The 15,243-nt window shown below is 41.3% G+C and overlaps 2 protein-coding genes across 4 annotated transcripts in view; one reads left to right on the forward strand and one right to left on the reverse strand.

Moving 5' to 3' along the window:
- LOC135907707 (S-adenosylmethionine synthase-like) overlaps positions 1–2,809 on the forward strand; it is a 53,728-nt gene extending 50,919 nt beyond the window's left edge. Inside the window, exon 9 of the mRNA XM_065439419.1 lies at positions 1,598–2,809. Within this exon, the coding sequence (XP_065295491.1) occupies positions 1,598–1,700 (103 nt within the window). The 3' untranslated portion in view covers positions 1,701–2,809. The remainder of the gene's footprint in view (positions 1–1,597) is intronic.
- sfl (N-deacetylase and N-sulfotransferase sfl) overlaps positions 2,165–15,243 on the reverse strand; it is a 126,705-nt gene continuing 113,626 nt past the window's right edge. For all 3 annotated transcript variants that reach the window (XM_065439416.1, XM_065439417.1, XM_065439415.1), the window contains one exon: positions 2,165–13,906. In XM_065439416.1, the coding sequence (XP_065295488.1) occupies positions 13,684–13,906 (223 nt within the window). In that variant the 3' untranslated portion in view covers positions 2,165–13,683. The remainder of the gene's footprint in view (positions 13,907–15,243) is intronic.

Below are 15,243 nucleotides of genomic sequence, written 5' to 3' on the forward strand. Positions count from 1 at the left end.
CGCTACCGACACCACTACATTAGCAGATACAAGATAACGCGATCACGAAACGTGAAGAACTTGACCAAGTGGAAGGACACAGCGCGAGAGCTTGGCCAACTCGAAAAAGGAACCTAGCAGGTTTACCAACGTCACAGAGCTTACAAACACGAAGGAGAGAAACTGAGAAACACATGATGGCAAGCAGTGTTGGCAACTCGCTCCACTCAGCGCTCGAACCGCACGCCTGCGGTCGTGCGTAAAACTGCACATGTCGCACACAAGTGCCAAATTTACACTGGTTCCACACAAGCAGTGTAAACCTAAATTCGGTTACCTGTGTGCTACACGTGGTTTTACGCACGACCGCAGGCGTGTAGTGTGGAGTGCGGTTTGAACGTAAGTCTGCCCGCTTCTCTGCTACGTCGCTGCAAAGGCAACAATGTTTACAGTTATCAATGCCGAGAATGCATAAAATGCGGCAAGCAGAAAGCAAGCGGCACGGCCTGGAGAAGGTGGCGGAAACTCCGGCCGCCTGCGGCGCCCAAACCTGCCACGAACTAAGCCACGTACGAAGTGCTGCTCCCAGGATTGAATGCGCGATGCGAGCATTTCGCATGATTTACCCGAGTGAATAAGTGGGACAGAACGGCGTCAGAAGCTGCCTTGCGAAGGCTGACTGCCTGACGTCATGATCCCTCCTGCATGCCAGACGATGCCGCCGAGACTGCACACCATTGCCCGCTGTTGCGTCAGCATTTGGCCAGTACCATGCCGTGCTGTGCCGAATTATGGGCTCTTGTCTTGGGGTACAAGCTTCTCAATGCCCGTTAAGAGCGCGCCTTGTTTTCTGCCCGAACATTACACCATGCTCATTATGCATGCATAAGCGTTCTTGCTGAATTCGAACCCCTCTGCACCACCGCCTCGAAGTCATTGCACCGAACTGGTCTCTCGTCATTCGCAAACCCGTGCCTCTTAACGAAAGATGGCTTTCCCGCAAAGCTTACGCTTGGTAGACAAGCTCACGCCACTTGCAAAAGCGAAATCGGTAAAGAAAAATATAATCTCGCGTTATATTCGTGAGAATATGGTATTACTTTAGAAATCGCGGTCATCTGTCGGGCTAAGCTTTCGTCGTTACAGATTTTAGATACCAAACAGTGTCGATGTATGCAACTTTCTTTCTGGGACACCTCATACTACTGTCAACTTTTCCACGAGCAAAATTTTTTCTTGTTCCATTCAATTTTGATATTCCGAAATTATTGGCAAGACAATATTTTTATCACGTGGGTAGATATCTAATTTCATTATTCAACATTCACGTTATTTGTGGGGGCCATGTTTTTCCAACTGCTGGTAATTTGCAAATTGCACAAGAATTAGGCCTTTGCAAGCAATGTCTACAGCACACTAAAAAAAAAAAACTCTGCTACAAGCATGATTAGCAACAAACATTTATAACCTACAATACAGGAATGTTGAGCCTACCTTTACAGGATGTTGCCATGTACGATTCTGTAAAATGATCAGCAGCTAAGTGTCTGTAGAAGCTTTGCCTAAAAAAAAAAGGAGGAGGAACTTGGGGGAACTCACACGAATTGTTATGTTACAGAGACCTCAAGCTAAAGGAGCCCATCTACAGGAGAACCAGCGCATATGGACATTTTGGTCGGTCCGAGTTCACATGGGAACAGCCAAAAAAGTTGATCCTCTGAGATGACGGCACATCACAAGCTACTTGTTCATGGCTTTCGCTGCAAAAGACAGCTTGTAGTTTGATGCGATGTGGTTGTGGCTCTTCATGCACACAAGGCCACAGTTCTCCAACTTTCAATACATGGCTCCCATGGAGCTCACTTCATGGTTATTAACTAATTAATGCTGGCACATTACAGAACTGAAGACATGTCCTGAAGCTGCCCTTCACAACACCAAGCCCAGAAAACTGTGCTATACACAGTACGAAGCCATTTACATGCTAACACGCCATTTTTCACATGAGCCCTTTGCCCCAAAAGCTTCAACACTTGAGGGTAGTTTTAAGGTAATTGGGGTAAAAAGTGTTTGGATTACTTTTGAATGGCTAAGCAATGGTTCTCAGAAGTTCTAAGCCAACTCTTGGTGGTAAATTCCAACATTAGCTAGAACTGTTCAACCTTCACAAACTTGAGTCACAACATCAACTGCTTTCATTTTTATTGTGGGCAATATAACTAGTGAACACAGGGAACATAGGTGTTCATGGCTTTAAAACATCAATAAATTTTGTGGCAATTTAGCACATATACATTGCAAACAAAGCAAGGCTAAATGATGCAAATTATAACACACATCTGCAAACTGTAATGTACAATATGCACACATTTCATTTCTTACAACTTGCTAGCATATGAAGCTTTCACAGAAAGCAAATAAAAAGATGGCATAAACAAAGTCAAATAACAATGGGAAACATTGTATATTTACGATGCTATAACAGTAAATTTTCTGTACACCCTTGAAACATGCTGCTGTATGAGAACTGCAGTCCAAACACTAGCCGCTGAACAGACCCCAAAAGCTGGAAACCTCCAGGCTTTAATGCTTTCACGCAAGCCTATTGTGCCATCCAATCTTTTTCTTTTTAAGACTCTTTTGCCCCATAAGCTCAGTAACTAATGCTATTTCACATTTCCACAGACAAAGAGCAGCTGCTACACAAACAGTACAAAACAAGAAGCAATATAAGGAGCCAAGATTCATTAGTGGTTGATGCCAGCTTAATTAAAATTAAAAGTATACCTTTATGCATGTGCACAAGCTTTTGAATAAATATTCAAAGTTCTTTGCCTCGCTTCTTCACTGGGACGGCCACACGAGATAAAAGATGTGACTGGCACAGGGCCTTGGCCAGCTGGTGCCAGGAGTGCCTTTCTCGTACCAAAAGTTGCCTAAGGACACATATTACATCTGCAGACATTTAGTAAGTAGTAATCACGACAAGTGTATAAATATAAGAACAACAGCATTGCCAAAAAATACTGCAAGTAGAAACTCAGATGGGTGGCATTTGTGCAGGCAGGATTTCATACAACTGCTGTGGCTAGCACTTCTGAGCCAGTGAAAAAAAACAAATGACAAACTTTTTCATTTTGATGAACAGACGTCAGCCTGCTTCATAAAGCAAAAGAAAAGCCAAGCAGATGGTCTTGAACTACTGTCACTTCGTTTTTTTAGTTTTTTGTTCTTGCTGTGGCCTCATGTTTCAAAACAATCTGCAGCCTTTTAATTCTCTAACTCTCTACAGTACATAATTAGACAAAAGTCAACAAGGACAAACAGTAAGACATAACACACATCAATCATTAAATTAGGCAAACAGAAATTACACCAGCCTTTCAATCTACCCTGAGATAGACAAACCCAAACCACCAAGTATGACGTTACCATATGTTTATAACTGCACTAAAAAAAAAGCAAAGACATAAAATCCCTTCCATTGCAAACACTTCTGTATTACACAGAAAATAATGCACATTAATATCAACACAATAGACAAGAAATATCTATTGCCTTCTATTCTGAATTGAAAGAGCTAGCACCATGCAATAAAATACTAAAACCACGTCAAGCCAGACAAAAGTAATTAACAGACCTGTAGACAATCTAATTGAATGACAGATTGTCACGAGTCAAGAACAGACATGACTTGGTACAGAGGAGGAAGGCATCGTAGAGGGAGGGCAAAATTCTGGAAGATGAGGCACATAAAACAGCTTCACTGGCAGTTTAATGTATGGCACTTCTGTCGCAAATGTCACCCTGAAAGACTAGTGGTTTGTTAGTGAATGCGGGGTCATGAATGCACCCAGCAGGGAGATGCAGCACACCGCTTGTGCTTTACCATTAGAGGTAATGAGCTGCGATTCCTTGCATCTGCTCGTTAGCAAATCATATGCACCATCACTGATAGCACTGTGCATGCCATGCTGCCAACACGCTTGCTCCAAAGAGGCAGAAGACTGGATTCTTGCTTTCAGGCACTAGCTGCTGGAAAATGGATGAATCCCAGCACACCACTTGATTTGTTTCCACTCACTTTACGATTATACAGGTAAAGAACACAAACTCCCTTGCTGCACTACACACAGCCTTCAGGAACAAAAAAGAAACAGCATACTATCCATAACATTTCATTCAGTATGGCACAGTTCATAAGGTTTAAACATACAGCTTTTGTGTACAATATCCCAGCCTTCTACCCATGTATCATATCATGTATATGAGCAAAAGATGCACACTTAAGAATTTATTTGTAGAGCTGTGGCCTCTGGTTTCCTGGTTCCACTAAACAAACAAAAATAAAAAGCATTCTTGGAATAATTTATCAGCCAAATAGGGCTGGAAAGCAAGAACATTCTTGTAAAGTTAACAAAAAAGAAAACTGGCAAAAAAACTTGGAGCAAAGATAATCAGGTCACGTTCAGAATCAGAAACTGGATGGTTAATAATTTGTCAAATATGAACTGCTAAATATCAGTCACAGGTTACAAAAGCAAGAAAAAAAAAAGCTGCCTCAAATGAAGGTGGCTTCTGATTATGTTCATAAAGTATCTGCTGCATGGTAGAAAGAATGAAATTGCTTCCTTTTAAACATTGTCGATTAGGGCTCACAGTTCTTGAATGGCATTATTCAAAACACACTGGTGGCCTATGCTGCCCTCTAAAACGAGAAAAATGACATAAGATAGGAAGCCTATCATCAGTCGCAGGATAAGAACGCAGCGGCAAATACACCTCAAATACATTCAATCATCAGTCAGTTATGCTACACTGCCTTAAGTGACCATGAGTTTAAGTGACCACATGTGATCAAGATGGCATGTACAAGTCTGACTGCACGTGGCTGCCAATAGTGAACAGTTAAAGAAAGCTTCTCTTTGCCTTTTTATGCCAGCACAAAAGACCTGCGCCATAATAAAACCTTATTTCACATTGCAACTTCAAGCTTTAGAATGCTTTGGAGAGCTGCTGCAGTTGCAGAAGGGTACATGAACACTGAATTGTGTACTAGTAATGCATGCATACATGCCCGTTCCTGTTTAAAGCAGTCGAACTTTAGTTAAGATGTAGCAGACTGTCAGCACTTGTGATAATTTCTAACACAGTATTCCTACTTCAACATATACAAGCTATTGTGACGGTCAATGCTGAAGTTGCAGCAAAATTTTGTAGGGAAAATGAGTGGTATGAAATCTGGCACTATAAATGTTCAAAACATGCCGTTTCCTCTGGTAGGAGTTTGGCCGACTTATCCTATGATGGCAGAGCCACATGTCCACCAGCCAGGTGGTTCATGATGCACTCACGCATAGAATTTCAATTTTATTGATTGGAATATTTCAAAGTTTATTATTATACAAACCCGCAGCAATTTGGGCCTGCTGGTATACAATGAGAAGGGATTTTGAATAGCGCAAGCACATGAGTAGAATACAAGGACAGGTCTGTCTTTCCTTGTAGTCTACTCACATACTAGCACTATTCAAAATCCTTTATTATTGTAGTTCTTAATGTGCAAGAGCACAGAAAGCTTCTTTCTGAAAACAACTACATACAAAGCACGTGGCTGGCCTAATATGCTTTGCAGAAGAAGCTTTTCCACTCTGAAATCTTGAGTTGTTTGCGACTACAGCGAGGATCTCTGGCCAGTGGTTTGTTTTTCTTTACATGAGGCAGGGAACATAATGCAGTGAACCTGAGATGATTAATTATTTGATAAAGTGATTTTAAGTGCAGCTATGTGAAAAGCAGCTGTATGCTCAATGCTGATGGCAGTGCCACCAAACTAAGTACACGGTTGTTTGCTAGGGGAGAGGTGAGTAGAAAAAGACAGCCAGCCCCTATTTGAATAGTAAATGATATATTCGTAAATTTCAGCAACTGCTCACTATCTCATCCCCATAAACATAAATGGCCATGTTAAGGGACACTAGTGACCTGCTGGCAAGGGAAAGAACTTAAAAAAGTCTTCATTTACTGCGCAAGAATTGTTTACTATGGTCATCTCTCACAAAGTGCAAAGGAAAGCCCAAATTCCGGAGGCTTCTTCAGTAGTCATCAGCAGTTAGCTCATGTGATAATGAGACAGTTTTCTCTCCAATAAAAGTTCTCAGGCTGTTGTCTGATCCAAGTAAACTGGAGAGGTCCCATGTGCATCATCGTGCAAGAAAACAGAACGGTTCATTTTTGGAAAATGTAGCTTTACAACATTATGAAATGTGCCCACTGAGAGCAGTACATTTTATCTTTTCTATTTCATGAGGTGCAGCTGCGTTGGCCATTAAGGTGCACAAAAGGAAATACAAGTACCGATTATAAACACAGTTAAAAAAAAAAACTACTTTATTGCAGCAGAATTGTTTATGCCATATATTAGGAGCCCCAACAACAAAATTTGAGACAGTTTTCCTTCCTTAAATTATTAATTTGAGTTAAAGATTAAAGAAATATCACTATAGAAACAGAGGAAAAATTTTAGATGTTGAGATTTGTTATGCAAGGACAGCCCTCACACTTTTCCCACAACCAAGTCCTCAGAAGTCGCCCTCAAGCTTGAATACCAACCATATTCTTGATCATCCCAATTAAATAACACAGTTGTTGAAGTACCCATAGCTGCATGAACCAGCAAAAGCGTAAGAAACTATGCATCAAACAAAAATAGCAGCTAGTTCTGACATATCACTCTTAAGAAACCATTATAATGTTGAGAATGTGTATTCCATACTGTGGAAGTAGTTATATTATCATCCAGGTCATGTAGCCTGTCAGTAATTCTTTCTTTTTATTGCTTTCACAAATGCGATCTGTTCGTTCTCTATGATCCACTAAAAAGCAACGTGTTTTGCTCTTCTGTTGCCCCCAAACATTTAGGTTGCACAGCTACCCTGGCTTGCTCTAACAGATTCAGTGGTGCCATGGTACAACCAGTAGGAAAGTTACTGGCAGCCTCTGTGTGTCAGTGCCTGTGTATTAGATGCCAACAACATGAGCAAAGCAACAGATCACAACTAACCCCAATATTAACCCAGTGCCCCACGATAATATGGGACCCACGCAAGTGTATGACAAGATCAATTTTACGAGACCACTCACACGACCGAAAAACATAATATTAATGACACAAACATTAACAAAAATGAATACATGTACATGACTATTTTTCTCCACAACTCCATTTAAGTAGTTCATGAAAGCAGGTCACTAACTCCAATGTACTTCTTTGTCAATAACTTTCCCAACTTTTGTATACCAAAAAGTAGAACCTCGCTGACATGTTCTTGGGGTTCACAGGCACATAATAGGGCATGCCAAAAATACCCCTATTTCTTTGCCTGTCCCTATGATCCTGACAACACAATTTCCAAGTTTCACAAAATGTTGATTAGAAGGTATGTTCCAGGAGTGACAGATGGCATGTTTTACTGTGCCACTTATAACAGCCTCCTTTAAGTGAATTTTTACTTAATAAAAAAAAGTCCTCTTTAACCAAAAATCTCAGTAAGGAGCCTACAGACTGCCCCCCACGTACAATGACACGGCTGCTGTGCCAGTTTGGATAAAACAGGCAGACAAAACTGCGGCACAGTTTCATCACAACTACCCAACGTTTAAATCAAGAAGTGTGAAGGAAGCCCTCCTAGCTTGTGCATTTGAAAATGAGAGGAAAAGTATGTTAAGTGCACTGGGCGGGCAGTGTGGAGGTAGGGGGGGTCCTAAACACACTAGAGATTGTTTAAACTTTCATGGTTGCCTTCCTTGCACACTGAATGTTTAGAGGGACAACACGAGCACAGACAAGACTGTGTTCATGCAGTCTAATCTTGTCCCACAGCTTCACACTGTCCCCAAGCATTCTAGTAGATATGTACCAACTAGTTCACAGCAGTGATAGCCCAGTGGTAGTGCATCTGCCTTGAATGAGGGAGGCACTGGGTTTAAACCCTGGTGCCGGTGGAAACCCTGGTGCCGGTGGAAGCCCACTGGTTTTTCTAATGGGTAGAGATGTCCCCCGGTCTGGCGCGCCGCTACTTGTGGGGGTTCGCATCTCGAAAGGGGGTGTACAGGGATCATGTGGATGGTCTCCGAGTGCCCTTTGTATAATCCCAGACAGCCTTGTTGAAGGGCATCCACTGGAGCTGTGGGAGGCAGAATAGTGTTGCTGCTGGGTACCTACTGGTAAAAATAGGCACAAGTGCGCTCCTGGCTAGGTGCTCGGAAATTAGGGGACCTCAATGCTTGAAAAGGGGAGTTTGGTCCAACACAAGGGCATCGCCACCTAATAGGTGCATTGAGATGCCACATGGGAAATGGCTGCCATGGGAGTGGCCTAAACCTCATTTTTGTGCTCACAAAGGTTTCGACAGGAATTTAGGGGGCACGCTCCATTCCCAAGCGTATCACCCCTGAAGAATGCTGAACGTGAGGCTGGGGTATGCTTGTGCCCATGTAAACCAGTGGCTGTCTGGTTGCGATGGGAATGAACCCACAACATTTCTAATTTGTAGTGAACTCTTTTGCTGCCATGCCTATTCTAACTGATCGTTGGTGATTGAAGACTTCAATCAGATTTCAGTATGTTACTGTTCTTGGAACATTTGTCGTTGAAACATATATTCTGAATATCTTTTGACATTTATATATATGGACTTTTCTTTTTTAAGTGGCTATGAATATGCTGGCTTCATAAAAATTTTTTCATTACTTATTACAGGTTTCTTGCAGGTTATGGAAAAAACTAGATTTATACAATTTATAATAGAACATTATATGCTGTAACCTTGTCTATAGAGACAAAAAAAAAGAAAAAAGAAAAACTTGTTTTCTTGGTTCCTGAAAAATGGTCATTTTCCTATGCTAACAAAAGAATTAAGCATGTTTTAAAACAAAGAAATAACATAAGGAATGTAATAACATAAGCAAAGAAATAACATGTTTTTGGCAAAAGATCACTTTGTGCATTATTTTCACATGTGAAACAATCCTACAATCTAACAACTCCCTCAAGGGTTGTTTTAACACCACGAAGCCCTATGTAATCATTTTCGATATGCTGAATTTGATGCCTAAAGGCTCTGATTTACATGCTGGAATCCTGATGTAGAGCCCATACTGGCATCTTTGATATGCTAAAGGGAGTTTTCAGTTGTAGATAGTTATGCAAATCAATGTATAATTAATTAACTGTAATTAATAATTAACCAATATATTTTGCATGGCCAGAAATAAATGTGGACAAGTTGATTTAATTTTCTTTGATGTGGAGTGGTGCCGGTGCTTTGTTGGGTCAAGAGCAAGTGAAATGAACCTCTCTTATAGCAAACATTTCTTGTGACCCAAAGCAGTTAAGTTGGCTTAATTGTAAGAAAGTTATCAACATCCCAGAGCACAAACCTAAAGTGTGGCAGAAATCATGTCAGAGATGCAAGAAGATGAAGTCTTCCATTGCAATGACAGTGGCAGGAAAGAAGTTACTGCAGCAGCTGCTCTCACTCAGGCAGTTACAGGTTTTGACAGCTGTGTAGTTTCTTGCACGCTAAGAATGGCAGACCATATTCATGGCCTCTTAAAACAAGCTCTCCTCTCAACAAGTTGGAACATGTGCCTGTAGAAGGTAACCAATATATTTTGAATGAGTGAAAACATCATTAACCCTAGTATTCTGAAGTGCATCCTTAACTGTAACATGCTTGACTTCATTTAAATGACGCCTGGCAAGAACGTGCTCAAGACACTCGCGGTGCTTTATTAGGCACATTCACAACATTCATTATTTAGTTCAAATCAAGCATCGGCTTAAAGATGCATTTCTGAATGAAGTCGAACCCTCTTATAACGATACCGGTTTTAACACTAGGGTATATTGGATATAACAATGAGCAGTCAATGCACCATCAAGTTTTGTATGTGTTCTATGGTAAAATAAACCGCATACTACAATGCTCTCATGTCACTTTGTCGGTTATAAAAATTAAATCTGGCTACTGGGTGTGTGTGCTGAAAGGAAATGGAATGCAAAATTCTTGCAAAAAGAAAAGCACAAGAAGCGTGAGTTGCTTTTTCACACTCACCTTTGAGCTGCGCATTCCGTATGGCACGCGTCATATTGCCGACATCGCATGCACCTCTCCAGTCTAATTTTCACCCTATAGCAGACTTCAGAGGGGTGGAAGGGAGACCAGAGAGGACTGACAATAACATGCCGTGCGGGGTGCGTGGCACAAACGTGCAGACTCCAAGTAGCCAGATTTAATTGTTATAGCCAATAATGCGGCATGGGAACAAGCGGTTTATTTAACCATAGGACACACACAAAAGTTGAAGGTACAGCTGCTGCTCATTGTTACACCTGAGTAATGTTAAAACTGGTTAGGTTATTTGCACGCCCGTAAATTATCACCCTGGTTCTTGAAAAAAAAAAAAACTAGAAAAAAATTGTTACTAGCATATTTTGTGCTCCCTGTCCTGCCCCGCAGAAGCCCATCAGCACAAGCTCGTAAGCAGCCAGCAGTATCGGCATGATACGACTACCCACGTGAAACCAGAAACCTAACGACATATGCGTGAGAAGTCCTGTGTGCTCGTGCGTATACAAAGCTCCGAACTGCATGTGTGAACATGCGTATCGGACACAATCTGCGGACTTTCCGGTGGGTAATGGGTTCGATTCTTGCACATGCTCTTGTGCCTTCTATACGCGCTAGGGGGGTATTCTCTGGCTTTTGCTTTTGGAGATAGTTTCACTTGCGCAAGACTTGGCACTGGACACGCAGGACATGTTGAAGTGTGCGGCTGACAAAGTTCTTGGCACTGTACGAAGTTAGCGAGCTTGGCACAGTGCTCAAAATACTGTCGGTTGTATACACGAATGCATCCGGTGACAGGAGCAGGCACTGCTGAGAGAAAATGCCGAAACAGAGAAAGTGCAACCAGGCGGCAAAGAAGGGGGAGGCAGTTGAGTGACATAAAGAGAGGGAAGGGAAACGAACAATGCGATGGCAGCGAATACGAGGGAAGGAAAAAAGGAGACAAGGAAGGAACCCGTAAATCAGTCCGAGCTTTCCGCGTGTGAAGGGGCACTCTCCCCTTTCTAACGGAGGGGACGGTGCTGTGAGGGAGCTGCTGGGAACTGACGGAGCTTCTCATTCATCCGGTTTTGCAGTTTCGCATGGGTGGGGAGTTCACCGGGACTGCATAAATCTGTCGTAAAACCAGGGACGTTGAAAATCCGAGGACGTATAACTGGGGGTACACCGTAGACATTTAGGATGTGTTTGCAAAATTTTCGCGTGATTTGTGTACCCCCCTTTTCGATGTGCTAAAGTAAGAAAAAAGGGTGCTGAAGTTATGCCAGTAAATATAGTACTTCTTTCTGTCTAGTTAAAATGCTTGAATGCTTGCCACCTGTTTCTTTTTGTACATCCCGACTATAACAATTACCAGTTATAACAATGAATTTCTTGGCATATAAAAGTATTGATATAAGTGGGTTAAACTATATGTGTCAATTAGCCGATATTCTAGTTGACATTAGGGGAAGAAAATGGAGTTTGGCAGTCTGTGTAACGTGTAAAGCAGATAACCGGTGGACCATTAGAGTTACAGAATGAGTGTCAAGGGATGGGAAGAGCAGTTGAGAATGACAGAAATTTAAGTGGGGTGACGAAGTTAGGCAAATTTGCAGGTGCAAGTTGAAATCAGCTAGTGCAAGACAGGCATAATTGGAGATCACTGAGAGAGGCCTTTGTCCTGCAGTAGACCTAAATATAGGCTGATGATGATAAATGGGTTTGGCTGTACAGGGGTAAACGCCCTTGTACTAGGTCTTAGCTCTATTATTCCTCTTAGTGGCTTCAAATCACATGCTTACCTGAATAATTTTTCTTAAACGTCCTCCCCTCAGAAACATAGCAGCGAGGTTCTACTAGATACACTGTATATTTTTATTCCAATGTAGGCATGTTTTGACCGTATTGTGCTCAATAAAGCACATATAGCTTCGAATAGCTTTTTGATTTCAAATTGAGTCACATGAAACATAAAGCATTAACTGCAAAGTTAACTGCGAAATTGCTGCAGCGAGTAGTGCAATGTATACGTCTTTGGAGTGTGTAATTTGAGTAAAAGGCAAAACACAATAACTATAGAAAAGAGAGTTTCATCTGCAAAATGCTTGTGAATGTTTCTGCAAAACTAAAGCAACATAGCAAAATATTTACATATACGGACTACAAGTTCGACATCTTTTGTATGTACATTTTTTTTTCAACCACCGCAAAGACAAAAGAAATGTCAATCGGAATATACCCATAGCATATTATGAAAATAAATTGGCTCAGTATGGCTTTCAGGCTATTACAACATCCACATATACATATGACACTGAAGTTGCTTTCTGTCTCAGCTCCACAATTTGTCATTACTTAACCCAGTCTGATGCTAAAAGACTGACGTAATTTATACAAACTGAGCATAAATGTACATGTAACAGTAAAAGAAAGAAAAGGTAACATACTGCTCCAGGTTTTCAATATTTAGGAGAAAACCATGTTTGAGCCACCTATGAAGATCCATCTGCAAAGCCAAGCCAACTAACTGGCAGAAGACGAACACCCAGTGAGCAAAGGTGTTTTCCCACTGTGTATATAAAATGTCTGCAAGGAGAGTGACACACTTCAGGACACATGGCATGAGTCCAAAAAATATCAGCAGCAATTCAGTTGCCCTAGCTGGCACAGCATTCACAAATGGAGCACACGGCACAGAGGTACAAACAACATCAATGTTCCACCAGGCGCTGCTGGTCTCAAGGCCTTTGGCAAGGAGCATCAGCAGTTTCTTTTATGAGAGAGGCGCAAGTGCACCACACATTTAGTTAGGCGAAAGTGGACACTCCTGCTCCTAGTGGCAAGCCCACAGACATTTCTTGTATACAAGAACCTATACGAACAATTTAGTCCTTATAGAATGCAGGGACATCAGGACCCAAACTTTTCACAGACAATAGGTAGTTGTTACGAAAAGTAAACTTGCGCTACTCAAAGCACCAAACTTTCCCAACATATGTGTGAATCAAGCTCGGCATAATGATAAGCTACTTATGAAAATCTCAACTTAAGAATACCAGGGCGACTGCTGAATGGTGCATTAATGAAGTCTGAAGACCAATTATACCAAGGTGAGAACTTAAAGAATAAAAAAGTGCAAAGAGCAGATGCAGACATAAATGTCAGCTGATTATAGCAACTGCACCTCTCCTTCAGCAATGCTGAATCAGGGAGGAAGCCATTCCTTCATTTTTTTCACCCTTTCCAAAAATACTGAAAAAGTATGTGCTCTTTCTTTTCACTTGAAAAACAAAGACCAAGTGGCAAATGGCCCAAGAATAAGACCCTGGTCTATTTCATGAAGAAATTTCCGTATAGCATCTTAGTTTATACAGCGTCATGAAAACTCCTGGTAAATCTCAGGATGACATGGAGCACAAAAGACCTATGTGCCTCTTTTCTATTAATTTCCACAAGGCAGTCAAGCTTGCTGGCACAAGTGGTACTATGGCACAGTGTTCCATGATGCATTGCTAGGCCAGGGGAAGAGCCTGACTTTGTCATGCCCTTTAATACGGGCAAAAATGGCAAACAGAAGAAGCAAACAGACTCATCCCCGTGAAAGGTCTTCTTTGAGCCAATGGGGCTGAGGTTGCCTGAGGTTGTTGAACAGCTTGGAGAGAGCCACATTGTGTGACAGGTAGTAGGCCTTGAGGAACTTCTCAGCCCGAATGTCCATGGGTGGATAAAGGCGCCCTTTGCCCTGCCCCAAGCACTTGGTGCGGTTGTTCTGGGAGAGCACTTTGCAGAAGAAGCCTTTGTGGGGGTCGAACCTGCAAGATGTCACCAGCATTGCACAATGTCTCCCACTGCAACTGATACAGGGCTGCTTTCCAGTGGATTCAGTAAAAGGGTTAAAGTGTAGAAAACTGTGTTCTCTGTACCACACACTTTCAAAGTTTGTAACGTGTTGCGACTTGATCACAAGATTTTTGCACCTTGTCTCAGTTAAGATTTCTTGTGTGTGGAAAAAAAAAAAGCTTATGTTGGAAAAGTAGTTACTGTTCTGCTGTGCGGAAGGATTTTTATGCGTAATATAAAAATCTAAGTGAGAATGAAAAATATTTGGGACCTGTTTTGTGACTGTCCTCATTTGAACATACACAGCTGGCTCATCCACTGCAGTGGCACCATTGTGCTTTCCTACTGGGCTGGTGAATCGTTAATGTACACAGAGAGCATTTCAGATAGCAGACTTAATTAGAGATCAATGTCAGAAACAGGTTTCCCCGACTAGTCTTAAAAAACTTGCTGTACATACACATTCTCATGTGCTTGCTGCCTCAAAGTACCATAGTAGGAATATAAATGCAGGAGCCCTGAAAACTCAAGCTCAACTCATTTCATGGCTAAAAATAGGCCAAGAAGACACAATCTGATTCGCACTCCTTTACAACAAAATGAATGAGTTCAGAATTCAGCATGAACGCGATTTTTATTTTATTATTAGAATGAGACATGTCGTTGGAATGATCATGCATGGTCTTAAAATAGGCTCAATTTTCTCACTTAAAATAAAATAATGCAACACGTTTTTGCAGTACTAGATTTACCAGTCTTGGGTGAGTATTCTATACAATTTTTATAAATATTGGCAATGATTATTTCTTTTAAAATGTTTCTAAAATGTTGCAATTGTTGCTATATTTTCAATATTGGCATTTATAATGAAATAAATATGGGATGTAGTTGCATACTTTAGTTAGCGAGAAAGCTTTTGAAGACTTGTCAGAAACGTTTTTCAGCTTCTGCCTTGGCTAAAATAGCCAAGAAACCCCCGATTTTCGAGGTCAGTCAGAGACAGTTGCTCAAAAGCCAAATTTGGCAATTTTTCAAAAACATACTCTGGGTCACATAAATTTGACTTGATGGGGCCCAATAGTACTAGCATTGTAAATTTACTGGAAAATTTTGGCAGGGTACAATGATTTAGTTTTAGACTGATAGGACTTCGAATTTGTAAAATCTGCAACTCATTAAAATCTTCTTTTCCACCTTTAATGCAAAAACTTTTCAGGAAATCTGCGTCAAGTTTCGCAAAACGAAGGTTAATTCCTTTCTAAAGAGACATTTTCCCACTTCATACAAAAATGTTGCTGAAAACTATATA

Source organism: Dermacentor albipictus, chromosome 1 (assembly GCF_038994185.2).
Source record: "Dermacentor albipictus isolate Rhodes 1998 colony chromosome 1, USDA_Dalb.pri_finalv2, whole genome shotgun sequence".
Lineage (NCBI taxonomy): Eukaryota > Metazoa > Arthropoda > Arachnida > Ixodida > Ixodidae > Dermacentor > Dermacentor albipictus.